Consider the following 26,467-nt stretch of genomic DNA (forward strand, 5'->3'; position numbering starts at 1 on the left):
CCACGTTTTGGTGGGGTGTGCACATCTATCCGATGCAAGCACACGTCGCGTACAGTCCACAGCGTTTATCACAATAATCACTATCACAATCGCAACGCATCTTTTGTTCTTAATGCACTATTTTGAGCAAAACCTTGTAATAAATTGTTAGTTAAATTTTATGAGCACAACCATCTAATAAATTGTTTGTTAAACTTAATTGTTTTAAATAAAGTTACTCCTAACCATCATAATTAAACAATGTTTATAAAAACTTATGCATTTTTGATCTCGTTTAATTTGGTTTACATTAAAATAACATGTTGTAATTAATATAACGACAAAATTACATGTACTTAGTTTGAAATAAACTACAAAAAATATGAGTGTCCTGTTCTGATGCTACCCGACATTACAAAATGGTGTAATTTTACGAGCAAAACTATGAAATAAATTGTTAATTAAATTTTATGAGCAAAACCGTGTAATAAATTGTTCCAATTTTAGTATATGTACCGCCGAAGCGAGTACAATAAATTGTTAGTTAAATTCATTATATCAAAAAATCGTATTCCGGTGTTTTGATTAATTTTCTACCAAACCATTAAAATTAATTTTTTAAATAAAAACTAATTAATTTTTAATCACAGTTAATTTGGTTTATATTAAAATAAGTATGTTGTAATTAATATAACGACAATAATACATATAGTTTGAAATAAAAATATGAGTGTCCGGTTCTTTTGTCTTCGACTGTACTCGATTCGACCCGACGAAAATCTGGACAGTGGGGATCGCAGAGCGTAGGAGGTTAGTGTGGCATAGCATCGGATAGATGTGCACGGGGGGAATGCAATCTTATGGAAAATCGGAGATGGGATTTGCGTCGGGTAGCATCGGGTAAGTGTGTTTCTGGCTTAAGTCTTTGCCGAGCTTTCGACTATGATATCTTCATCATCAGGGCCTATTTATTTTAGCAAAATATCAAAACATTGGTAATAAGGTCAAAAAATCAAGTAAAGTTAATAAAATTCCAAACCCTTGTGTGACGATTATACCAGTGACTGAGGTGGAGAATCCCTTCATTTTAAATCTATCACTTACATACCAGATGTGTCCCAGAAAATCAAAGGTTTGTTGAAATGTAAAATTGGGGACTTGAGAATTGCATACAAAAATTTTTTTTTAATTCATTTATTTGTATCTACAACTGTACATGTATTATATACAACAGCAGATTGGATTTCAAATTATGTGTTTAATGAAATGATATTAATCATTTAAGAGGTCTCTTATCCATATTCTTTTCAGACGTTTACGTGGTAATTGTGGGGAATGGAGTAATCGTATTTGTGNCAGGTGGTAGAGCAGCGGCGTATCTAGCCGAAGGTCGTGGGTTCGAATCCCTCTCGTGCCATTAACTTTTTTTCATCTCAACTAAAAACCTTAATTAATTGTTTGTAATTTACTATGAAAACGTCTGTAATATGTTTTGATGGATGAAAAAACTGTTGTGATTTGAAGATCTCTTGAAGTGTGGTATTGACTACGTAAAAAGGGGCAGAAACAATTAGTTTAAAATTTTGGATTGAAAACTTTGTAATCTTTGAATATTGGAATACTCGACCGATCCATAGGTTTGAGTATGTATGTATATGTCGAAAGTTTTGATTTTAATGGTAATTTTGATTGTCGGTTGAGTAGGTAATAAAGAATTTTAAATTGTTTGTTCAATGTCTGTTTTTTAATGGTGTGGATTCCAAGTTAGTCTTCTATCAAATGTAAGTCCTAAATAGTTAACTTTATCGGATTGAGGAATAGGTTCATTGTATAAGTATATGCTAGAACTTTATTTTCCAAAGATTGCTCCATTTTTCAATCGTTGATATGTGGTTTTGTAACATGCGTGAAGTTTGTGTAGAAGAGAGATGGCTTGTTAATATAGCGGTGTCATCTGCGTTTCTGGGCATATCATAAGTAAAAATTGTGTACAACAGCGGAGCGAGTATTGACCCTTGTGGCACACCTGCAGGCACTTCTTCCATCCCAGAAGTCTCCGTACCCTGGTTTATTGCGAAAAATCTCTCTTTAAGGTATGATTGTATAATCAGATAATAGGCCTGGGGTAAAAATAATTTTAATTTGTATAATAATCTTTCATGCCATACTTTGTCGAAGGCCTGAGAAACATCTAGAAACACTCCTGTCGCGTACAGTTTCTGCTCGAGACACGAAGTAATAAAATCTATCACCCTGTGAAGTTGATGAGTCGTGGTAAAAAAAATAATAATAATTTAAATATTCTGCATGCGAAGCTGAAAGCAAAGGAACCAGTGGGCTCGCAATGCAATGTGGTTTATTGGGTATCATGTGGAGGTTGTAATATGCAGTATGTGAGACAAACAAAACAAAAGTTATCAGCACGGATGAACCAACATAGATTGGATTGTGAGAACGGAAAAATAATTTCTGAACTCACAATCCATCCAATTGACAGTAGTCATTTTTTCAAGTTTGATCACCAAAGGAGTCAAACTTGGAAAGGAGACTACTGGCAGAAAAGGCTATATTAATGTTACCCCAATACGTGCAATGTGCAAACGGATAAACTGGGCTCCATTTCGGTTTATGATGGTCTCCTAAACACAGGGTTTTAAATAAAAAGCGGGAACAGAAAGTGCAGCCCTAGAGGCAAAATTTGTAAACTAGCCTCTTAGGCTTTGAACGAGTCCATAGATCACTTCTAATGGAAAAGCCACCTGAGCCTCATGTCTCTCCCTTGTGTTAGAAGTTAGCACTTATATTTTTGAGTTAACTATATACAGTACAATTTAAAAAATCTAACCTAATCTTAACCATGATATTCTAATGTACCTGAGGGGAAAAAAAGTAATTTTATTATTTATTTTAAGTACTTATAATTATGTGTAACCGAGGTAACCTATAGGTAACCTATTTAAATAATTTTTAAATTTTTATATTATATTGTTTTATTGTTTTTAATTAACTCCACACTGTTCATTGTTTTAGATACTGAGCTTCACCTAATTTTAATTATTCTTATTATATATGCATCATATATACTTCGACTACATAATAAGAATTTTAACCCTACCAGATAATAGGCTCCAGAAAATCCTAGCCAAGCAGATTGTAGATAAAGAAATGTAGTGGTTTAAGGAAATAAAAAGGCATATCATGCAATTTTTGGACTTGTCCTTAGACCGGAACAATATCGACAGAGTTGAACTGTGGAGGGTTGGTTTGAGACTAGTTAGACGGTATTTGTGAATTTTTTTTTTAATAATAATTTGTACATTACAACTACCTTAAAGTAGGTAATAAGTAACAGTGAGCAAGGTAATTAAAACAAGACAAAATTAAAACCAAGAGTGGAGAAAACACCCACTCGCATTACTCCAATGTTACAATAATATTGTTTGTTCAATTGATACATGTGTCATTATCACTTTCACTGTCATCACCATCACTTCCTAGGAGATCTCGCGGCCATTGTCACAATGACAATATAAAGAGACAATATTACACAGCTTTGGCCAATTCAGACCGTTTCCCACTCCAAAGAGAGCTTCTTTTCAAATCCCCAAATTATCTAATGGATCTCTCGCTGCCCTTAGATAGCACGCGGTGGATAATTAAGTGTCGGGGGGATCTGTTTAACTTAAACTACAAACCCTTCAAGCAGCAGGATATTAACTGTGAACTTTGTAGTGGTACAGAGCGGGAGGATTTGTTCCATTTCTTGGCAACTTGCCCTGCACTGACCGCTGTCAGTAAAAACTCTATTTTGGTAGGGAAACTCCGTCTAGTGAGATTCTGCTAGAATATATTAATGGCAAGGATTGGGCTGTGTTGATAACTTTCTGCAAAGAGGCTTATTCTCTTAGAGCCAGAATCAGAGGCACCTGGTGGGGGTGGAGGCGGCTTCTTTTATCGGATTCCCCTGAATAGGTGAAAAGCTCATCTTCGACCTGAATATTATATTTTAAACACTTATATTTGTTTTGTTTTTTACTATTATCTCTTGTGGTAGATAATGTACTGCATTATTATTTATTTTTACTTTTATTATTTATTTTTACTTTTATTATTCCCATTTACTTTACTTTAGTTTATTTTATTATTGAGTTATGTGCACTATAGGTAACCATAAATAAGAGATGTATATATTTGCAATCATGTTTCAGCTATTATTATATAATTATGTTCTATTATTACATTATTGAAATTTTTGAAGACAGTATGTATTGTAAATATTAATTATAATTACTTGTAAATAAGAGAGATTTTAGTTATATAAGTTTATGTGCTAGACTCCCTCAGACGGTTTTAAACCATGAGGAACGTCTTTCTAGCTCTGTAATATATACTGCCGATCTGTGAACTTTGTATATATATTAAACAATAAAGACATATAGTAGTAGTAGTACTAGTAGTATGCAGTTTCTTGCTCGCCAGATATATTTAAACACTCATTTAGTTAAAGTAAGAAAAATAATTGTTTTTTGTAATTTTGTTTTTTTAAATGATATAACATGTTTCTAACTGCGATATTTTGCTAAAATAAATAGGCTCTGATGATGACGATACAATCGTCGAAAGTTCGGCAAAGACATAAAGAGATATCGTTTCTGCTGTGACCTCACTGAAGATACTTTTGTTCAAGTTGTTCAACAAGCAGGTCGATACATCATCTCATCCATAAAAATAGTTAGTTTTGATAAATTAAAACCCTTGTAAATAGTTTTGTAAGACTACAAAAAATTTCTGGCGAACCCCATATTTGATTTATGCATCCTAAGACCCCGACAGATTTTTGACCTTTTGCGTTATTAAGTATGCATGGTGTAGAGTGGTATACATAGTAAGAATAAAATTTAAAATGGTTATTAAACTGTGCTACAATGTGTTCGAGTTAGTTTGAGTTTGTGTACATAGGAAAGACAGAGAGAAAAAAAGAGCGCGATGTACAAAGGCGAACGAGATGGAGAACGAACGTGAGAGGAAGAGAGAGAGAGAAAGAAAAAGAAAAAACGTAAGAGAGAGATTATTTAAGTGAAACAGAGATGCCTACAAAGTTAGATAAAAGAAAGAAAGAGAGAGAGTTCTCTCTCAATATATGTACATTTTTTTTTTATTACAATCTGCAATTATTATTTACAACATGTAATTTGCGGATACATGAACAACTATATATATCTCTCTTTAAGGTATGATTGTATAATCAGATAATAGNAGAAAAAAAAGGTAAGAAATTTGCATTGTCCCAGGATGTTTGAATCAAATTCTGTTCACCAGAAATTTTTTATAGTCCTACAAAACTATTTGCAAAGGTTTTGATTTATCTATTGTTATGATTTAATTATAAATTACTGACCTCATTTTATCTTGAAAATCAAGCTTAATATGGGGATGAAAAAGAACAACAAACAAGAAAAATCATCAGGCTAGAATTTTTTTGTAGTGAATGCCGGAATTAAAGGGAAACTGAGGAAGAAAAAACAATTTTTACCCTGTAAGTCTATTCACCTATCCTGATTTGCCATACTTAATTGTAAGTTTTTTTTTAAATTTTTTAAAATTTGTTTTTATATAAAAAACGTACTCCTTATCAGAATACCGTTTAATTGTTTAGCGTAACTTTGCTTATCTGCCCCACGGCACGCCGGACCAACACTTCCGCAACACTCCCAAGCGTTGCGGGTTTAGTATCCCATTTTTGACACCAATCGTAAAAATATCTTCCACGGAGACAAAATATTTAAAAAAAATCCTGAGCAAAAGATTTTTCAATTTATTTCTAGTTTATAAATATTTTAATAATTCTGTTTCATGAAAATAATAAAATTATGCATGTTAGTTTTCTTCTTTAAGAGTCAGTAGCGTTAATGTACGCTTGAATAAAACGTAAAAGAACGTTAACAAATTTGAGAAGGCGAGAAATTTAAACAATGAAAAATTCCTTTGATTTTAAGCGAACTAGAAGCTCACCTACTATGATCACATTAATTTTTACCCACCCAAGAGCACAGTTTAATCAGGTCAAAAGGCCAATCTTTTTTTCTTTTTTTTGTGTGTTTTAGTTTCCTCTCCTCGGTGTTATTCTCACCACCCCCGAGTTCTAAAACAGTAAATACGAAAGGGAACCCCAATGCAAATATTCTGGCAGTACAACAAGGATTCGTGAAAACTCGGGTCGGGGGGTTGAAAATGTTTGTTCTACGCCCTTAATAAATCGTGTCTTGGATTCCTCGGCAGCCGGCTCGTAAGAACTCGATATCCTGGAGAAATCCCAAAACCTCAAATATTTACTTTATTAAGGAAGTGCATTAGAAGCAGGGGATACGATTTTTGGCCAGCCTTTACTTTTCGACAAGTTCCCACCAAAAGTTTTACGTTCCACAGAAAACTTATAGTGAAAAAATCTCCATATAATAAATAATATTCACGATTTCGTTTGAAACCCCCCCCCCCAAAAAGTGAAATGTATTAATTAATACTAGATAAATAATGTACATCTTTTAAAGAAAATCGCTCTCAGTAAATCTAAGTTTGCCTCTAATTACCTAAACGACTTAGAAATTTATCAGGGCGATTTATCTTCCAAGTAATATATAATTAAGATATTTTTTTACATTTTTAACCTGCTTTATAAGGGAATTTTTTATTTTAATTAATTTAATGAAACAAGAAGTTTCCCACATTTAAAAAAAATGTATTGATAAACATGACGAAGATTTTCCAAGTGTTTCGTTCGTGTTGTCCATTAAATTGGTGATCCTTGTTTCAAAAAATATTACGAAATCCATTAATCTTAAGTTCTTGCAACCTGTCACGGCGCTTTATCCGTGTCGAGCAGATTTGATACATTTTCGGCATTTTTCATCACTTTCTTTACTACTTGATCCAACAAAAATTAAGCAAATTTTAAGAGCAATATTTTTTCTAATTAATTACTTTCATCTGGATTTCACAAGCAATTTGTTAACTATTTCCTTTTGTTTCCGCGGTGGACAAGAGGTGAAGATGTCAAGCTTGCGGTGTTGGGTTCGAATCCCAGCTGCGCAACAACAATAAACAATAATGTAAAGCAGTTTGACCTCTCGTTCCCGACACCCAATTGGTTGTTGAACGAAATTTATGTCCCTTGGTTTGACTAATTTTGTTGTTTTTATCTGTCAATGGGCTTCAGATTTTCGCATAAAGGGTTTGTGTCAAAACACCTAAGAATAAATAAAATTAGTCAACTTGGACACGAATTTTACAGGTACACCACATTGGTAAAATACTGTTCACACTTTGGACAAAATTGATCTTCTCTGATCTGGCTAACCCCGATTTTTTTAAATATCAGCTATAATCGGTTGATATATAAATTGTTAATAAATCTCTCCTTATCTGATCATTGTAAATCGAGGGGGAAAGTTTAAAAAAATTCTGGCAAAGAATATCAGTAAGTGGACTTACAGAAAATTAATTCCTCGCTTTACTTCAGTATGCGAACTTGCATGTCCATATTGGTTGAAAAGTGAAAATCTGGTCTTCTAGTACAGCGGTGGAATGCTGATAATCACAATAATCAATTCGGCATAGTCTGCATCGATGTCGGAAATACAGGTCGAGTCCAGGAAAGACAGGAGTTATTAGCAGACAAGAAGTATTTGAAAGGAAATGACTATTTCTCATAAAAGTCGATCAGTATCAGCCCTCCAGACACAAGAACGAGCAGGTTAGCAGAATCATTCAATAATTTAAGGAACTCTTGAAAAATCCAAGTCTGTCGAAAGTTAATAATAGATGAAAACACGACTCAAGAACCTAGATGTGTCAAAATACAAGCTAGGACAGGTTAACTAGTAAGGATGAAAGGATGAAATCAAAGGTTTTTAACAATAAATCTCATAGTATTTAAAATCCGATTCCACCATTGTTTTCAGCGTAAAAAATCCTTTAAAATGATGACTCCGGTTGTAAATGGTCGAATTTGAAATTCTGAAGCTCTATTTGGCCTGAGCTACCCGTATAATTTTTCTCCAGGAAAAGGTAAAAATTGTAAACTAGACTCAAAAATATTAAACACTAAAAATTCACAGCCTCTCATTCAATGTCTTTATTTTTTATCTAATAATGAATGTACTAATAATGATTAATAAATTGCACCCCAAATGACCGCTTGTTTTCAAACTTTTTGCCTTAACTTTGTCATTTTTTGACCAATTTAAAATCCGATTACCCCATTGTTTTCAGCGAAAAAAATCCTTTAAAATGAAGTCTCAGGATGTATAGGGTCGTATTTGAAATATTGAAGCTCTACCGGGCCTGAGCGATCCGTATAATTTTTTTCCAAAAAAAGGTAAAAATTTTAAACTACCTATAGACTAAAAAATATAATCTAATAATGAATATACTAATATTGATTAATAAATAGCAAACCAAATTACTGCTTTTTTTCAAACTTTTTGCCATAACTTTGTCATTTTTGACCAATTTAAAATTCGATTACCACCATTGTTTTTGGCGAAAAAAAATCCTTTAAAATGAAGTCCAGGATGTATAGGGTTGTACTTGAAATTTTGAAGTTGAACTGGGCCTGAGGTACCCTGTACAATTTTTCTCCAGTAAAAGGTTAAATTTTTAAAATAGCCTAAAAAATATTAAACACGTATTTTTTATAGCCATTGGTCCAAGATAAATTCAGCCTCTCTTTCCATGTCTTTATTTTTTATTTAACATTAAATGAACTAATAATGATTAATAAATTGCACCTCAAATGACTGCTTGTTTTCAAACATTTTGTCTTAACTTTGTCATTTTTTGACCAATATATAATCCGATTACCCCAATTGTTTTCAGCCTAAAAAATCCTGTAAAATAAAGTCTCAGGATGTATAAGGTTGTGTTTGATATTTTGAAGCTCTACTAGGCCTGAGCTACCCGTATAATTTTTTTCCAAACAAAAAGGTAAAAATTTTAAACTAGACTAAAAAATATTAAACACGTATTTTTTTATAGTCATTGGTTCAAGAGAAATTCAGCCTCTTTTTCTATGTCTTTATTTTTTTACCTAATAATGAATATATTAATAATGATTAACAAATAGCAAACCAAATGACTGCTTTTTTCAAACCTTTTGCCATAGGTTTGTCATTTTGCGACTAATTTTAAAATCCGATTACCCCCATTGTTTTCAGCTCAAAAAAAATTCTTTAAAATGATGTCTCAAGATGTATAGGCTCGTATTTGAAATTTTGAAATTGAACTGGGCCTGAGGTACCCTGTATAATTTTTCTCCAGTAAAACGTTAAATTTTTAAAGTAGACTAAAAAATATTAAACACGTATTTTTTATAGTCATTGGTTCCAGAGAAATTCAGCTTCTCTTTCCATGACTTTTTTTTTATCTCATAACGAATATACTAATAATGATTAATAAATTGCACCCCAAATGACTGCTTTTTTTTCAAACTTTTTGCCTTAACTTTGTCATTTTTTGACCAATTTAACATCCGATTACCCCAATTGCTTTCAGCCTAAAAAATCCTTCGAAATGATGTGTCAGGATGTATAGGATCGTAGTTGAACTTTTGAAGTTGTACTGGCCTTGAAGTACCCTCTATAATTTTTTCCAAAAAAAAGGCAAAAATTTGAAATTAAATTAAAAAATATCAAACACATATTTTTTTTTCCATAGCGTCATTTTCAAGAGAAATTCAGCCGTGCCATCTAATCTAATCTGCCTGTATAAAGCTTTTGAAATAGTGTTTTTAATAATTTTGAAATCCCATTCAAAAGATAAATAACAGTCTTTGCCCAAATGAAGCAATTTAAGATAGAAATTGAATTAAAAAACAACTGTAATTTTGAATAGAATTGCTTCTCGCCCTTTTATAGGGAATGAAATGCAGCACTGTAACTCCCAGCATAATTAAGTCACTTATTTAAGGAGAGACGTGATAATATTTAATGAAGTCCGCCACGGTTTTCTGGGCAAGGTTATCAACGGATTCGTTACGAGCGAACTTGTAAAGCACTTGAACCGTCCGGGATGTGAGCCAGCACAAAGAGAAAGCGGGGGTGGAAATTAAGGGAAAACGGAAACGTTTCGAGATCCTTTAAGAAGCTACATTTCACGTGTAGCCCCCTTGACTTATTTTTAATCAGGGACGAGTTAGGGTCCGCTGAAATGACGCGGGGGCGGGAGAAATAGAAGTTTTGCAATAAGGGAAAGTTTAATCCTTTTAGTAACCTCCGAACTTCTCCTTGTCACGGGGCTGAAGCATCGGACTGAAAACTTAGCAAAGGGCTTTGTTTCTTATCGGCCCCCTCAAAGAAATAAATCCAATTTGTTTTATGCGTGTTATTTGCAAGGAAAAAAACAGAATATATATCGCTCTTAACACAAATTGTCACTTTTCCTTTTTGTTTAAATAATATTTATAAAATTCAGACAGAAATTGTGTAAAATATTCGGTCCAAAGATCTTCTAACTTAATAAATATGTAATTTAATTAATTTATCTAAATATATGAAGATATCAACCTTCCAGGCTCAGAGCTGGATTAGGAAAGTCCAGGATGAAGACAAGCGCTTTGAAAGTAAAGTTAGAACAGCTCATTTGCAGACTCTCGACAGGGTTGTTTGTATAGCAGCTGTGACTGCTGATGCTCGAACAAACACGGCGAAACTAGATGTCAACTACAAGTTTCTCGAATTGTAAACATCGATTTTCCTTTAGTCAAACAATCGTCTCGTGCTATAAAAATTCGATCTCTTTCGACAAAGTACCAAGGCGAGAAAGGTTTAAAAAAAATATTTTAAACTGGTACCAAAAGGTAAGATATCCAGTCACACAGGTGTGATTGTCAATCAAATAAATAAAGCAAAAATGTACACGTTTAACGCAAGTAAAGAAGAGCCAACAGAACGATTAGAAGTTACATGCAAACATAAGACCTCATTAAAAAGTTAGTACCCGACACTACGTTAAGGGTCACATGATTTTACACGATGATGTGAGGAAATAGAAAATATTTTAATTCAAACCTCTACACTAGCTTTGGCTTCAAAAACAAATTTGAATTAGATATAAAGGCCTGGAGGGTAACGAATGTGCGGACGAGACGGCGAAAGCCGNTATCATTCTTCTGGCTTAGTGTCTACAAGCAATCTGCAAGAACAGATCGTGTAATGATTTTAGAATCGATCATAAAGTTAAATGAGATCAGTTAAGCACTTCTTTGAGTAGAGATATAAAAAACATAATATTTAAAAAAGATCAAGGCTTCAACTTTTCTAATTTCCGGATCGATTTTTGTTTGCCATGCTTGTGAAACGAGCTCTTTGGGGTAACGAAGCAGCAGACACTCTAGGTGAAAATCTCGAAAGTGTCAAAATATCACCTTGAAAATGGCGGGAAACGTTCAAAATCTTTCGATAATCCGACTCAAACGGCTTTTCTTTTGCGCTTATTGTTTGAATTTTTTCCGCCGAAATCGAATTTAAGGGCAAATCAAAAAAAAATTGGTTCGAGTTTAAAACTGTATAAGAACATCAATTCAATTCCTTTTAGTCCATTTCCCGCCCGCCTTGGCAAAAGGCAAAAGGAAGCGAAGTTTTTGCGAAGTTGAGAGATAGCGAGAAAGTTCCATTGACGTGTCATTCTACATAATACAAACTGAGAATAAAATTAGCATAATAATTCAATAATTCAAGCTTATCTCTAGGACTTTTTTTTAATGTTATCTTTATCGTTAAGCTTTGAAAATAAATTCTTCTTTAGTTACTGCTCATCAATGTTCAATTATTTTTAGTCTTAATCATTTTAACTGAAAATTAATTTTTGGTGGTGTTTAGTGACCGTTAGCCAATGATTATTTGAAAAACGTGAGATGCGGTCTGGTATGACGTAGGTTTTAAAAAACATTTTCTTTTCCGTGCCAACGTTTCGAGCTTTATTGAGATCATCTTCAGAGCTCAAAATGTTTGTTTTCTGTGTAAATGTGTCATTCTTGTGTCCTCAGAGCACTCTCAACACGACACACAAGAATGTCACATCTACACGGAAAACGAGCACTTTAAGCCCTGAAGATGATCTCAATGAAGGTCGAAACGTTTGCATGATAAAGAAAATGTTTTTCTAAAACCTACGTCGCACCAGACCGCACTTCACGATCTCCAAATAATGTAAATTAATTTGTTTTACTTGTTAAATTTTAGTTTTATAGCAAATAATTCGTTTATTGAATTTTAACAAGGTGGCGATCATTTTTTTTAATATTTCAGTTAGAAAGTAGGTTTGAACTATTAATAACTTAGGACAAATCAAAAACTATTTTTGCCGCTTAGCATCATTTCCACATTTAAACCGGGCACAAAGACCTTTTTAAATTGTTTTAATGACAAAGTAACGATCCGTATCTAACGAGCCGTTTTTTAAAGGATTAATGCGCGTGTGACGATGAAAAAAGGTCCATTCTCCATAGCTTTTCGGGAGCGATCATAGAAAATGGCCGGATTATATCATTAAACATTTAACCTCGGGTTAAAAATTCAAATGGGCTTAAAGAAAAATCCCTAGCTGATAAAAAGTACTTTGAGCATTTTTTTTTAACATGCTCTTACATTCAAAATATACAGTATTAAAACCAATAAAACTTCCTTAATAGAATAAATATCCGGCTAGCGGAAATTTCAAAGGTGGCATTATGAAATTTCAGAAGATTCTGAAACGAGTCTAACAACGCAGCGAAGATAACGAAGCATGAAACACAAGTTCATCACCCGGCATTCCAAAGAAAAAAATCACTACTTAACAATTTTCGTGTTATTTTAAATGGTTAACATCAAACATATTTTATTACCCAAGCAGCTAGCTATCAAGCCAATGAAATCCATTCAAACTAGTCCGAAACTACCTGATCGTAAAAAAACCGGAATATCCTTATCGGATCCACTACTGTGGGTTGCAAGTCGTGAGAGAATTTCAGATTACGAGGCAGGATTTTCCCTAGGTAGGTAATCCCTTTTAAATTTATATAAAGAAAAAAAGGAAAACATACACCTCTTATACTGTAAACAGACGGCTCAAAGATAGAAAACCGTACGAGAATGGGCTTAAAGGAGCCATGAGATCCGCCGTACCATCTTTCAAGCCGAATTACTAGCGATAGAAACATGTGTACGTGAAATACAGGCCAAAAAATTCCACCCAATTCATTTTTTCTTCCGAAAATCTGCCATTAATGTGTATCATTGTTTTTACCAATAAATATTTGTTTATGCTATGTTTTAAATTGGGAATATCAATTAAAAGTAAACTCACTCCGAAACAAGGACAAAGGATTTTTCAATGTTTACTTTTTACGGGATTTAAAATTTTTATTCAGTCACATTTGAATTCTGACGTAATAAACTGTTTAGTTTCATCTTTGTTTTCTTAATTTAAATCAATTAATTAAGGTTTTTAGTTGAGATAAAAAAGCACGAGCGGGATTCGAACCCACGATTTTCAGCTAGATACGCCGCTGCTCTACCACTTGAGCTATCGTGACCTCGATCCACTCGGACACTAACTTCCCACCTTTTGAATTTTCCCTCCTTTTTGCCATTTTTCAAATGTCGTGTAATCTCTGATTCTCGGCGACAAATGAAATGGCCCCGGAGAGCTTTAATGAAGGTATACTTCATTTAAACTTATCAAATTTGCTAGTTTCCTGGTCCGCTTGACCAATTAATATCTTTTAATTAATTATGGTTTTTATTTGAGATGAAAAGTGGATCGAGGTCACGAAGCTCAAGTGGTAGAGCAGCGGCGTATTTAGCCGAAGATCGTTGGTTCGAATCCCGCTTGTGACATTGACTTTTTAGCTCAACCAAAACCTTAATTAATTGAAAGATATTAATTGGTCAAGCGGACCACGAAACTAGTGGACTTAATTTCAATTTTTAAACTTAAAAATGCCACTTAGTGCTAAGGATGTTGCGGGTGGTGTGGCACTTTGATGATGGACGTACCATCGGGTTTGCCGCTACAGCTATCGCAGTTCCATACGAAACACTGCCAGACCCCGTTAGACGTTTTCGAGAAACTGGGTCCTACCATAGAAGGCCCGGTTCTGAACGTCCTAGAGTAACCGATTTTTGACTTTAAGAATTTTGCGAAACCGTCACCTTATTATTGTTCAAGCGATTCATCAGGGAATTCGAGGTGTTCAAATTTTTTAACGCACTGCTCGAAGAAGATCAAATCAGTATGGACTGATGGCTTTTTGTCGAGGAAGGAGGACCAGAATTGGCCAGAACACAGCGTTGCACGGCTCGCATTTGTTGGAGAACACAGCCATTGGTCTTTGGACGATTGGACCGCTGTACTTTTTACAAATGAGTGTAGATTTGCTCTACGATCTTCAGATGGGCGTGAAAGAGTCTGGAGAAAGCGAAATGAAAGGCCCGAAGCTTGTAATTTTTCCCAGAGCCGACATTTTTAACGTAGCTCAGTGGGCGGGAATTTCAATGGAGAGTCGCACAGAGTTGGTTGTTGGCCGGATCTTTGACGGCCACTCATGAGGATGAAATTTTGGAACATCATGCGTTGCCTATCCTCGATGAAATCAACGACAATCCTATTCTAATGCACGATAATGCCCGTCCATATATGGCACGCATAGTACAAACGCACCTTCAACAGCATAACATCAGGGTCTTAGCCTGGCCAGCCCGTTCTCCAGACTTGAACCCCATCGAACATTTATGGGATAACCTCAAACGACGAATAAGAGCACGTCCATCACTTCCTTATACTCTCCACGATCTTGAAAGGTCTCTTCGTGAAGAATGGTCTTCATCAAAGAGACACTTCCAGAAAAGGTAAAAAGTATGTCAAGGCGTCTTCGAGATGTAATTAAGGCAAGAGGAGGAAATACGCGATATTTTTTTAACGAGGGTTCGCAACAGCAGAGGGTCATATAAACCCTCGGGGTGCCGGTGTTTTTGAAAAAAGCCCATTTGTACATATGTCGGGTTCAAATTCAGGGCCGCTGGATTCGAACCCGAGAACTTTACCTTACAGTGATATTAAAATGTTAATTAAAAATCTGTCCATTTTTTGGTGGTTTTTTTCATTTCCCTTAGCAAATTTCATGTTTTGTTTTTTTTTTACTTTTTTAGACAAAGACAACGTTAATACTCTTAAACGTTAAAAACGTGAAACTTTGATTAATATATAAAAATGAAGTTATATTACAAGTGAGTGAAAATAAAAAAGATCGAGTCAATTGAACTGAACTAGGAAACTAGGAAAAGAACGATAATAGCCCAAAAAGTTGCTTGGGGCATTAAAAACGCCCTTTCTAGTAACCTCAACATCATCAACAATAAAGAACTTGAATCTTGAATCCAGTGAAATATAACTTAAAGACATGGAACTATAAACCAATTCGATTAAATCTAGATGATGAGAGAGATGATAGTACTGCCCAGCAATAGCTCGGAAAATGCCTTAAAACCTAAAAAGTCATGGACTATTAAACAAACGTCTACCAGGAAAGCTATGAGCAGAGTTCGAATACAATAGATTTTAAGGGAAAAAACATTTGTTAAATACATGTGTTTGTTACCAGGTAACGTTGAAAATTCGCATAAAACTTAAAAATTGCAATAATTCTAAATCTCTAATTCGGCTATTTATATTTGTTTAAAGGAAATCAAAGGAACCGGATGGAAACTTAAGCGGAAAAAATGTATGTATTTTTCATCCCATTGTTTTTCCTCTTAATCCCGGACTTTATAAGTTGAATGTAATTCAGCCCCTGTTCGTCGTCGACAAGGTCTCTATCACGGGCAAGGGAAATCTTTCACGGGTCGATCCCTCTCGGAGGAAATGGGGTGAAAACTGTATGAATTTCCCTCCAGTCTGGGTTCGGACTTGTTATCCGGAACGTAGGGAAAAATCAAACCCCTCCTGACCCCTATTTGAGAATTTGGCTGACAAAGACTGGAACTTTTTGCTTCTTAAACAAAACCCTAGAATCGAGAGATATATAAAATATTTCCAATAAAAGAAATTCAGTACAATTATTTACTGGGATAGTTGTAAACAAAAAAGGCGCAGAATAGGCTAAACTATCATAACTTTCAAGTTATGAAGGCCTGGTGCTTTTCAAACTTGTTTTTTTGTTATTTAATTCTTTCGGCCGAAATACCAAGTTGACCATGTAGATTTATTGATTTTACGTTTGCTGTAGGTGTTGGACCTGAAAAGTGAAAAAGAAATAAGTGCTCACTTGAAAGGCTTTCACCGAGATACAATGGCTATTTCCATCTTTTCAACAAAAAAATATTTATATATGTGCAAAATAAATATACATTGAGTAAATAGTATAAATAATTATATACAAATCTGACATGTCAGACTAGGGAGCATTGGGATGAGAAAAGTGCTGGAATTCTTATTTATTCAGATGGGATGGTTAAGATAGGAGGTCATCGTTAGACCGTGTGGAGGATTAGAAGGGTGGGACGTTGAGCTTAGAGTTTGGACTAGTGGATTAGGGTGGAAGATTAAAGTGGAAATTGAGTAAGCGTGTTCGGATCAGAACGTCCACGAACGGGATTTTATGGTATTTACGGATCATTTGATTGGTGACGTAAAATGGAGCGTTGAGGATACGACGGAGAACTTTAGATTGGAAGGATTTCTTTGGGTGTTGGAGGATTTGGACGAGTCCATTTTACTCTGTAAGTACAAATTGGACTGATGAATGTTGTGTAAAAGGTTAGTTTTTGTATGACTTAAGTGTTGGTTTGGTCCAGTAGGAGTCTGAGTAATCCTTTTGTAAATTCTTGTCGTTTTCATCTTGTGGGTTCTACACCTAGCAAAATAAAGCCAAACGTGCATATGCACTAGTGGGCAGGTCTGACGTTTGAGCGTAAACATATGGTATGGTAATGAGGATACTAGGAAGCAGGGTCTGTACTCCACGGGCACTACAGCCTTCTAGCTTAGTACCTTCCTAGTTCCTTAGTTCAGTGCACTCTCCTTAGAAGTATCAGGTCTAAGAAGACAGGTAGGTTGAATTAGCTGTTGCTTAGCATTCGAAAATGATATGGGTGGCTGTTTCCTCCTCCTCATTACATAATCTGCAGATGAGATCTCCGTTGTATATGCCCATCTTGTGTAGATACTTTCTCAAATGCCAGTGACCAGTTAGTAGTCCTATCACTCCTCTGAGTTTAAAGGTGTCCTTTCACGATCGCTCCTAGGCGTCTAAACGGAGCGACGCCGTTCCAAAAACCACGTCAATGGCAAAACTGAACTGGCCCGGCTGTGCCGAATATTCGACCGGTTCAAACTCCATCGCGCCACTCCAAATATCTTCGGCGCGACGACGGCATGGCGCGTTCGTGAGTGGGAAAACTGGCGTGGAGGGTGGGGATTTTGGCGCGCTGGCCTGGTCGTGAATGGAAAAAACCTCGTTTTTTTGGCGCAGTCTCCGTCTTTCTGTCACTGAGCAAATATCTCCATCGTACATTCTCAAAAAATCAAAAACGTTTATTCTTTATTGGTAATGACATCCAATCGAGATTTTATTGTTGAGGTGATTGAATTGTATGAAAGTTTACCATGTTTATGAAAGTGGTGGACAATGATTATATTACCACGATAGAAATAAAAGAAATTCGATCCTCAACCAGTTGGTCGACGTTTTCAAAACAAAGGATACAAATGCAATGAGAGATGCGGTATTGATAACCCCTAACAATGATCAGAAATCATAGTAGAGAACTTAAGTTCTTTGTAGTTCATCCCTGTAGCGAGAAATCGTAATGTGGTTGCCAACCTTTCATGTAGTGTTGATTTCTCTCATGACTGTCTTTTGTTTTCTAATCAAGGAGGTAACAAGCTGGAGTAAATATAAATAAGGCGTTAATCTTTTTTTTGTAAGGTTTTGGTTGAAATGAAAAAAATAGTGCCACGAGCGGGATTCGAATCCACGACATTCGGCTAAATACGCTGCTGCGCTGACCACTTGAGCTATACTGACTTCGATCCACTCGGGCACCAACTCCCCATCTCAACCTACAACCTTTCGAATTTTCTTTCTTTTTGCCATTTTTTGATGTCGGAGAGGAATGAAGTCACGATAGCTCAAGTGGTAGAGCAGCGGCGTATTTAGCCGAAGGCCATGGATTCAGATCCCGCTCGTGGCACCAGCTTTTTCATTTCAACCAAAACCTTACAAAAAAGATTAAATAATTGAAAGAAGTAATTTTGTCAATAGAACACTAAATATAACGAATAAATAAGACGTTTCATCCATCCTTAAATAGTTCCTCCAATCAGCGGGTTCAAGGGAAAGATCTTTCATCAAATTGATGTGGGTCGTACGGCTTCTGTTCAGGAGCCACTTCTTACACCATTTCCTCTTCGATTTATTGCTTTTAATATGTAAATAAGCACAAGAGATCGTCATCCATTTTGAGAAGGTAATTCACTGGTTGACGTTCGGAGCGACTGGCTGTGGAGCGGTCGTGAATGCCCCCTCAAATTTCAGGCACTCCACATGGAGCTGTACGGCTTGGCGCGGTTCCATTCGGAGTGATCGTGAATGGCCACCTTAAGAGTTTACAGCGTAAACATAACTTGGTGTTTTTTTCTCATTTAACCTGAATCCACCACCTTGAGGAACAGTCCGGAATGAGGTTCATAGGTTGGATTGTTTCTGTGTCTAGGTCTGCAGTCCGCATAGATTGTGAACTGCGTGTTTGGATGTGTTTGTCAATAGAGTACGTGGTGTAAGACGTTGAACCTAGGATACATCCTTGTGCAACGCCAGCTTTAATTTGCGTGTGGGATGAAAGATTCGCTGAATATCACTTTAAACCATCGATACGAGAACGTCAGGATGTGTATGTATGAGAGAGTTTTAGGCTGTAAAAATGACATACAGAAACACTTCTGAGCAATATTGTTTGTTTTCTAGAGCCGAGGATATGTTTCGCTTAATCTGAAGCACTAAACAGAAGAATGAAGGGATCGCAATCTAAATTGTTTTTTGGGAATTAAATGTTCAAAGTCGAATATGGGAATTAGTCTTTTAAGGAGAGGTTCAAAAATTTTGGATAAAATAAGGAGGCTTATTGGCCTATAAGAGGATGGGGGATTTTTATGGTTTTGGTATTTGGGTTATTAAAGAAAGTATCCACTGGCTTGAAAATTATGTTGTGCTAAATAATGCATTGTAAATAGTCTTAATGTACACTAGCCTTTGTAAACAACCTAGAAAATTGTCACTCGATCAAATTCAGTTAATTATTAAATAATTATTATTAAACCGGAAATTATTTTTAGCAACTTTCCCATCTATAAAATATACATTTTACGCTTTTATTCAAAACTGCCACAACTTCCCCTCATGTATAATTCAAGTCAGGTTTGAATTGACCCTTCGTGACGAATTTCAGGCACTCCGAAGTACAACTAATAAACCCGACCCAACCACTAAATCAATCCGGTCAGTTCCTGTTTGTCCCCGGTTCGACCCGGTTTCATTAACGAAGTCCCCCTTGGACTTGGGGAAACTTCACACGGAAAAGTGTCTGATTTTTTTTTAACCATCGTTTTTTGATAGCTCGCCGAAAAGGCGGATTCTAAATGTGTTTGCGGCTTTGTGACAAACGGCTAGAAAAAAAAAAGCACAGAAGCATAAAACAACCCCTTCGGTTGTGAAACATCCCTGAACAAGCGGATCCAATAATCAATGCCGATTAAACCTTAAAAATGGGACATTTTATCAGTTAGGAACTTTCAACCATTTGAGACATTCAGGAGTACAGAAATTCCTAAACAATGACGCGAATTGTGCTTTCAAAAACTAAGTTTATAACTTTTGCCCTTGTGTTATTTTAATGCCTTATGGCACCTTTTAAGTAGTGACGAACACGTTCTTGACAAAGTTTAAATGTTGTTTTGCAAGTTGAGAAATAGTTCTCGGTTTCGCATCAGTACCCTTGACATTTGGGTCCGCTTATTTTCGCCAGGTCTGATATTTTTATCATGCTCGGTTTATAAGTTGTTACAAAAAATTATTGATCCAATTGATGCTTAAAATTATAAACACAATCATCAGTCGAGAATTTCAATTGAAAATAAGTTTTCTTCGGGTTGTTTCTGGAGTTTTTTGTGAATCCATGGCCTACGGGTCCGTCTGTTCTTGCAGGGTCTGGAAATTTTTCTCGTGCTATGTTTATAAATTGTTTCAAAAACTTATGGATTCATGAGATTGTTAAAAATTATAAACATAATCGGGCGACAGTTTTTATTGAATTTTTTTTCTCCTGTTTTTATTTGCGCCATTGACCTTTGGGTCCGTCTATTCTCGTCAGGGCTGATATTTTTGTCATCCTAGGTTTATAAGTTGTTACAAAAAATGATTGATCCAGTAGATTTTTTAAAATTATAAATCCAATCAATCAGGAGAGAGTTTCAATTAAAAATATGTTTGCTTCGGGTTTTTTCTACTGTTTTTATGTGATTTCCTTAACCTATGGGTCCGTCTGTTCTCGCAGGGTCTGGGCATTTTACTCGTGCTATGCTTATAAGCTGTTTCAAAAACTTATGGATTCATGAGATTGTTAAAAATTATAGGCAAAATCACGCGATAGTTTCTTTTGAAAATGAATTTTCTTGGGTTTTTGTTTTCTGCTTTTTTTATTTGCACCCCAACCTTTGGGTACGTCCATTCACGTCAGGTCTGATATTTCTTTAATCCTGGGTTTATAAGTTGTTACAAAAAATGATTGATCTAGTAGATTAATGAAGCGGGATTATCTTTCGAAAATAAATTCCATTCGGTATTTTTTATGCTGCTTTTTTATTTGCACCCATGACCTTTGGGTCCGCCTATTCTCGCCCGTCCTAGGCTTATAGATATGTCTCTTGTATTCCCACGTGGAATACAAATAGTCATATTAAACGTGCTCCGTTTATAAGACTTAACGCAACTTTGAAACGTTTCCGTCCGGATTGTCGGCTGTCATTTCATCTACACCTATGACTTTTGGGTCCGCTTAAGCTCGCCCTGCATAAAATTCTCAATATTTTTCGTTTCGGGGAAAAAATCACCACATTAAACCCTTGACAAAGTTTTAAAAAATGTTGAACCACAATGCAGATCAGATTGTTTAAAATAAGTTTTCTTCTGTTTTTTCTCGGGCACCTTTGACCCGTGGGGCTTTTTCTCGTCCTGCCTGGAATCTAGAGACTTCTTTTAATATGTTGATTCACAATGCAGATTATATTGTTTAAAATAATATATCAAAAGGAGTATTATGTTTTAAAGTCAAAAGAAATTTTCATCGGATTGTATGTTGTTTGATCTGAACCGATGACCTTTGGGCCAGCTTATTCTCGCCCTTCATACGGTTCTGAATATGTTTGGAGTAATAAACAACATTACTGATTAATTTGTTTGATTAGATTATTTAAATTTGCATGCTTGCAAGTTGTGTCGTGATTTAAATTAAAACGGTTTTGGTCGGCTTGGATGTTGTTTAACGGTGCCCTATGACCTTTGGGCCCGGGTGGAATTGTTTCGTGTCATAACAAGCGTAAAAACAAAGCATTGTTTTGAACAAAAATGTTTAAATGATTTTGTTTGGACTGTTTTCTTTTGTTTCGACTTTGTCTGCTTTTTCTCGCCTGTCTTAGGATTCTGTCTAAGTTACGTGTCTAATCGAATTTATTTTGTAGCTCTGTTTAGCAATAGATGGCTATCCATGGTGTCATTTAGAAATATAAGCAGATGCTAGTAGCCAAGACCTTTGGGTCCGCTCGTTCTCGCTTGCCTTGTGATTTTGGACAAAGTTCGTGGTTAATTAACGAGATTTATTTTTTAGCTTTGTTTTTAACAAATGCCTACCACGATGTAATATAAAAGTATAAATAAGCAGAATGATAGGAAATATAATTGTGGTTTAAATTAACTTTTTATTAGAAATTATGGTAGTTCTTGGGATTTACATAAAGCTCGTGGTTTAATTTAACCGAATTTATTTTTTTGCTTTGTTTTTAACAAATGCCTATCCACGATGTCATTTAAAAATATAAGCAGATGGCTAGAAAAAGAATTCTGGTTTAAATTGAGAGTTTTTATTAGAAATTATGGTTGTTTCATCAGCAGCCAAGGCCTTTGGGTCCGCTCGTCCTCGCCTTATCTTGGGATTTTGGATAAAGCTCGTGGTTTAATTTAACCGAATTTATTTTCTAGCTTTGTTTTTGACATATGCCTATCCACGATAACATTTAAAAATATAAGCAGATGCTAGTAGCCAAGACTTTTGGGTCCGCTCGTTCTCGCTTCCCAAGGGATTTTGTACACGGCTCGTGTTAAATTTAACCGAATTTATTTTGTAGCTTTGTTTTTACCCAATGCCTATCCACGATGTCATTTAAACGTATAAGCAGAATGCTAGAAAAAGAATTCTGGTTTAAATTGAGAGTTTTTATTAGAAATTATGGTTGTTTCATCAGTAGCCAGGGCCTTTGGGTCCGCTCGTTCTCCCCTTGTCATCGGATTTTGGACATGGCTCGTGGTTTCATTTAACCGAACTTATTTTCTTGCTTTGTTTTTAATAAATTTCAACCCACGATGTACAATATACCGTTTAAAAATATAAGCAGATGCTAGCAAATAAGAGGTCTGGTTTAAAGTGAGATTTTTTATTAGAAATTATGGTTGTTTCATCAGTAGCCAAGACCTTTCGGTCGGCTGTTGTTGAAAGACAAAATAGCCATAAAAAATGGGTGGCTGTAAGTCATTAAGGAAGCGTGTCTTTTAAACATATTTGATCCATAAAGCTGATATAGAATATTTAAAATGTTAGCATGTGTTACGATTTCAATGGATTGTTTTTAGTTTTTGAGCAGTTTGTTGTCTGTTGGTTTTTCAGCATTGGAGATCATTAGACCTATTTATTAGCTGTTTGTGTACTTGACGAGTTGCCATAGCCACTTGGGCAAACATCAGTTTCAACCCTTGATTATCGACCTTTGGAATTTTTTTCTCAAATCGTCTGTAAGAAGAAAAAAACGCCTCTGTTGTTGATGCAACAATGTTTTGTTTATGCCGTAAATAATAAGAGATGTGTCGGCTTTGTTTACCTGATGAAGTGCTGTCCGAGGAACGCATGGTGGTCATTGCAATGGAACAAATTTCGTCGGTCATATTTTTATCTCACAACAAATTGGACGGCTTCAGACGGAATTATTATTTGGACCCTTTGGATAATATGAACCGTTTCGTATCGCCTTCTGTGTAATTCTTCGTCGGATTACTTATTGCTTTCATTATCACGTATTTATTGTCATGTCTCGGTTCGGAGCGGAGTTGAAGGGGTGGTGTGTGTGAATTTTGGAGCCCGACGGCATGCACCCAATCCGGGGGGGCGTCCTGTTAGGCCCTCGAGGTAAACTGAGTCTACGTCCTCCGAGGGTTGTTTGGGGGTTGCGGTAGCCGGGAGGGCGCAAGCCCGGCCTCAACGGCCTTTCACGAGGGGGTTGAAACGAATCGATTCGATTCGTACGCTCTCGCCCACCCGGACGTGCTCGCTCAATCAACGTACACAAAACACGCTTTTTCATCTATTATCACAGTGATTTTAATAATTAACATTAATACAACATTATTATAACACCTCGCTACATCCCTTTCTGTGAACAACCCTTAATGTTTTAAATACAAACATAGGTAAGTACTATAAATAGAGACAAACCTTCGAAAATTTAAATTCTTCTATTTGTGAGTGAAAATTTCATTGTTTTTTGTGTTTTTTTACACGAAGTGCCTACTTATTGTGCAAGAAAAATTACATCCTTTATAGGCTAATTAAATCTTATTATTTAATTTGTACTTTTAAAGGTATTTTTAATTGAGAATTAAGCCTGAGAGTGTGTCTAAAGTAAATAGAAAAGCTATCTACCCTATGTCCTTACCTTGGGATTTGAAGAGTTTCCTCAGGTGAAATAGGTCGTGTTGAGCGAGCCACTCGTGTATGGCCCTAGTTTCGTCCGGCACCTTAGTGAAATAGACGTAGACGTTGAGAAAAGTGAAAATGAGTAGAAAAACGACGAGTCCGAAGTTTGTAAATCCCGCCATTCGCCTGAACCTAAAGGGTTCTTCGAGGTGACATTTTAAGGTTACTGGCCGCGCCACCCTCCCCCGAGGGGTCGAAAACGAATAAAGCCCAGGATCGTCTTCGCGACCGGCCCGGACGCGGTTCCGAGGTGCTGGATGCGAGGAGGGGCCCGAGGGGATGCTGCACCCTGCCAAATCCGTAGATGAGCCCGTACGATCCGAGCCTCCGCCAATGACCTCCGTCCCTATTTTGGTTTTTCTCCAGCAGAGTGATCCTGGAGTGAATGCGAGACCTTTTGGAGTCGCCCCCGTATGAATCATTGACGATCCGGAGGAGTTACGCTTTTCAACTCCCGTCCTTTACACAATTACATGCACGAGAACGAAAATAGCCCGTGATTTCTCAACTGTATCGTAAAACGTTATCTGCCGTTTTATTGCACTCGATAGCACTGTCTCCCGGGTTTTCTTTCAACCGATCTCGGTTTCGTCTGAACGATAAAAATTAAATTTTTACCCTAGAATGAACAAAAACGCGAAACCGGGCTTACTTTTTCACACGGGTTTAAAACAGAAATAAAGTTATTTTCACAAGAAGAAAGGTTTACTCTACAAGAGTAGAATAAAGGCAATTGTTAAATAACAGCCAGTCAGAAAAATCAGTTGTTTTAATTAATTTAAAAATTTCTTAGTTTTATCTTTTGTATAAAATTCAATGAAAAAGTGGACAAACTGGCAAAACAAGCTATCTACAGAGGGAGTGATTCACTATTTGTTTGAAACACTGTAAAAAAGCCAACAAAGATACCAAATGTCTAAGAAAGAGTCTTTTTACAAAATTATCCGACCAAAAATTTACAATTAATAAAGAAATGGGCAAAACAATCGGTTACATTCCAATTGTGCGCTATGCAAACAATATTTATTTAAAATTAACATAGTCGATTCATTTATCTGCGAAACTGCACTGATATAGGATCAATGGGACATGTATAATTATGATGTGTCCTAAATTCAGTAAAGAAAGAAAAAAAATGTTGGATTCCTTAGGGAAATTCTTGGAACTCCCTTTCAATTACCAAACAATTCTTGCATTATGATCATTAATATATACCGGTTAATATTTTCCAACTTAAAGCCAATTAAACATGTATAAAACATAATAAAAATAAATATGTTGTATAAAAAAATAATAATAAAATAAATTAAACATGTTTGGTTAAATAAACATTATAAATATCCCCATTATGTTTAGTGGTCTATTGACCAAATTACTTATTTCAATTAATTATTCTTTTTATGTAAGGTCTTGGTAGAGATGAAAAAGTTAGGGTTGCCATGATAGCTCAAGTGGTTAGAGCAGTGGCGTATTGAGCTGAAGGTCCTGGGTTTGAATCCCGCTTGTGACACTAACTTTTTCATCTCAGCCAAGTCCTTACATAAAAAGAATAATTAATTGAAATAAGTAATGATTTACTTCGATTTAATTTTACCTCCAACTCAATACCTCGGTGCTTAACCATTTGAGCTATAGTGACTTCTTTCACCGGGGACACCAACTCATCTAATTACAACCGTTTTGAAGTTTTCCTATTTTTGGAGTTGATGAAGAGGACCGAAGTCACGATAGCTCAAACGGTTAGAGCACCAGGGTGTAGAGCCTAAGGTCATGGGTTAGAGTACTGGGTAATTTTTCATCTCAACCACACTTTACATAAAAATTCTAAGTCAATTAAAATTAAAATAATTTTGTATCTGAAACTGTCTACTCTCTTTGGGCTTTAATGATATTCAGCTTTGTGCAATCTTCGCCATGAAAAAGTTAGTGTGAGCGGGATTCAACAACCTTCGGCAGATTTGAATCCCGCTCGTGACACTAACTTTTTCATTTCGACCAAGACCTTACATAAAAAGAATAATTATAAATAACAAATAATTATTTTAAAAAAAATATAAATCATCAGACCATAACAGTTTTCAATATTAGTAAAAGTTTCATTTAAATATGATTTTAGGCGAGGGTGTTTTTCCCCCTTCTGTTTACAACACTTTAGCCAGCCAGATGATTGCAAAATTAATGAAAAAAAGTTATATCTTTGTTTTTCATAAATCATTGTTCTGAAATATCCAACTGGTTCAAATTTAATATAACTCGTTTAAATTATTTTCCTTTAAAAAATCATTACAATGGCGGAGAATTATCTTCTTTATTCTTGAATCAACCGACTCTAGAAAAACTTATTCAAAAGTTTCCACAAATAAATAGCAAAGGTATATTTGTAGTTTATTCTTATTTTATTAATATTAAACATATTAACCAATACATTCTTGTCAGTT

The 26,467-nt window shown here is 35.5% G+C and overlaps 1 protein-coding gene and 1 long non-coding RNA gene across 3 annotated transcripts in view; one reads left to right on the top strand and one right to left on the bottom strand.

The window, feature by feature from the left end:
- LOC106665478 (apoptosis-resistant E3 ubiquitin protein ligase 1) overlaps positions 1 to 24,789 on the bottom strand; it is a 68,700-nt gene extending 43,911 nt beyond the window's left edge. The window contains exon 1 of one of the 2 annotated variants that reach the window (XM_014391923.2): positions 23,989 to 24,789. In XM_014391923.2, coding sequence (XP_014247409.1) covers positions 23,989 to 24,451 — 463 coding nt within the window. In that variant the 5' untranslated portion in view covers positions 24,452 to 24,789. Of the gene's footprint in view, positions 1 to 23,157; positions 23,877 to 23,988 lie in introns of those variants that run through there. The other variant, XM_014391924.2, reaches the window with a different exon arrangement.
- LOC106665484 lies at positions 15,629 to 19,312 on the top strand. Its single transcript, XR_001340308.2, has 3 exons — positions 15,629 to 15,736; positions 18,729 to 18,905; positions 18,980 to 19,312. It is a non-coding gene; the product is annotated as an uncharacterized LOC106665484 (long non-coding RNA).
- Positions 24,790 to 26,467: the final 1,678 nt, after the last annotated feature.

This window comes from Cimex lectularius, unplaced genomic scaffold, assembly GCF_000648675.2.
Source record: "Cimex lectularius strain Harlan isolate CLEC.00 unplaced genomic scaffold, Clec_2.1 scaffold296, whole genome shotgun sequence".
NCBI classification, from domain to species: domain Eukaryota; kingdom Metazoa; phylum Arthropoda; class Insecta; order Hemiptera; family Cimicidae; genus Cimex; species Cimex lectularius.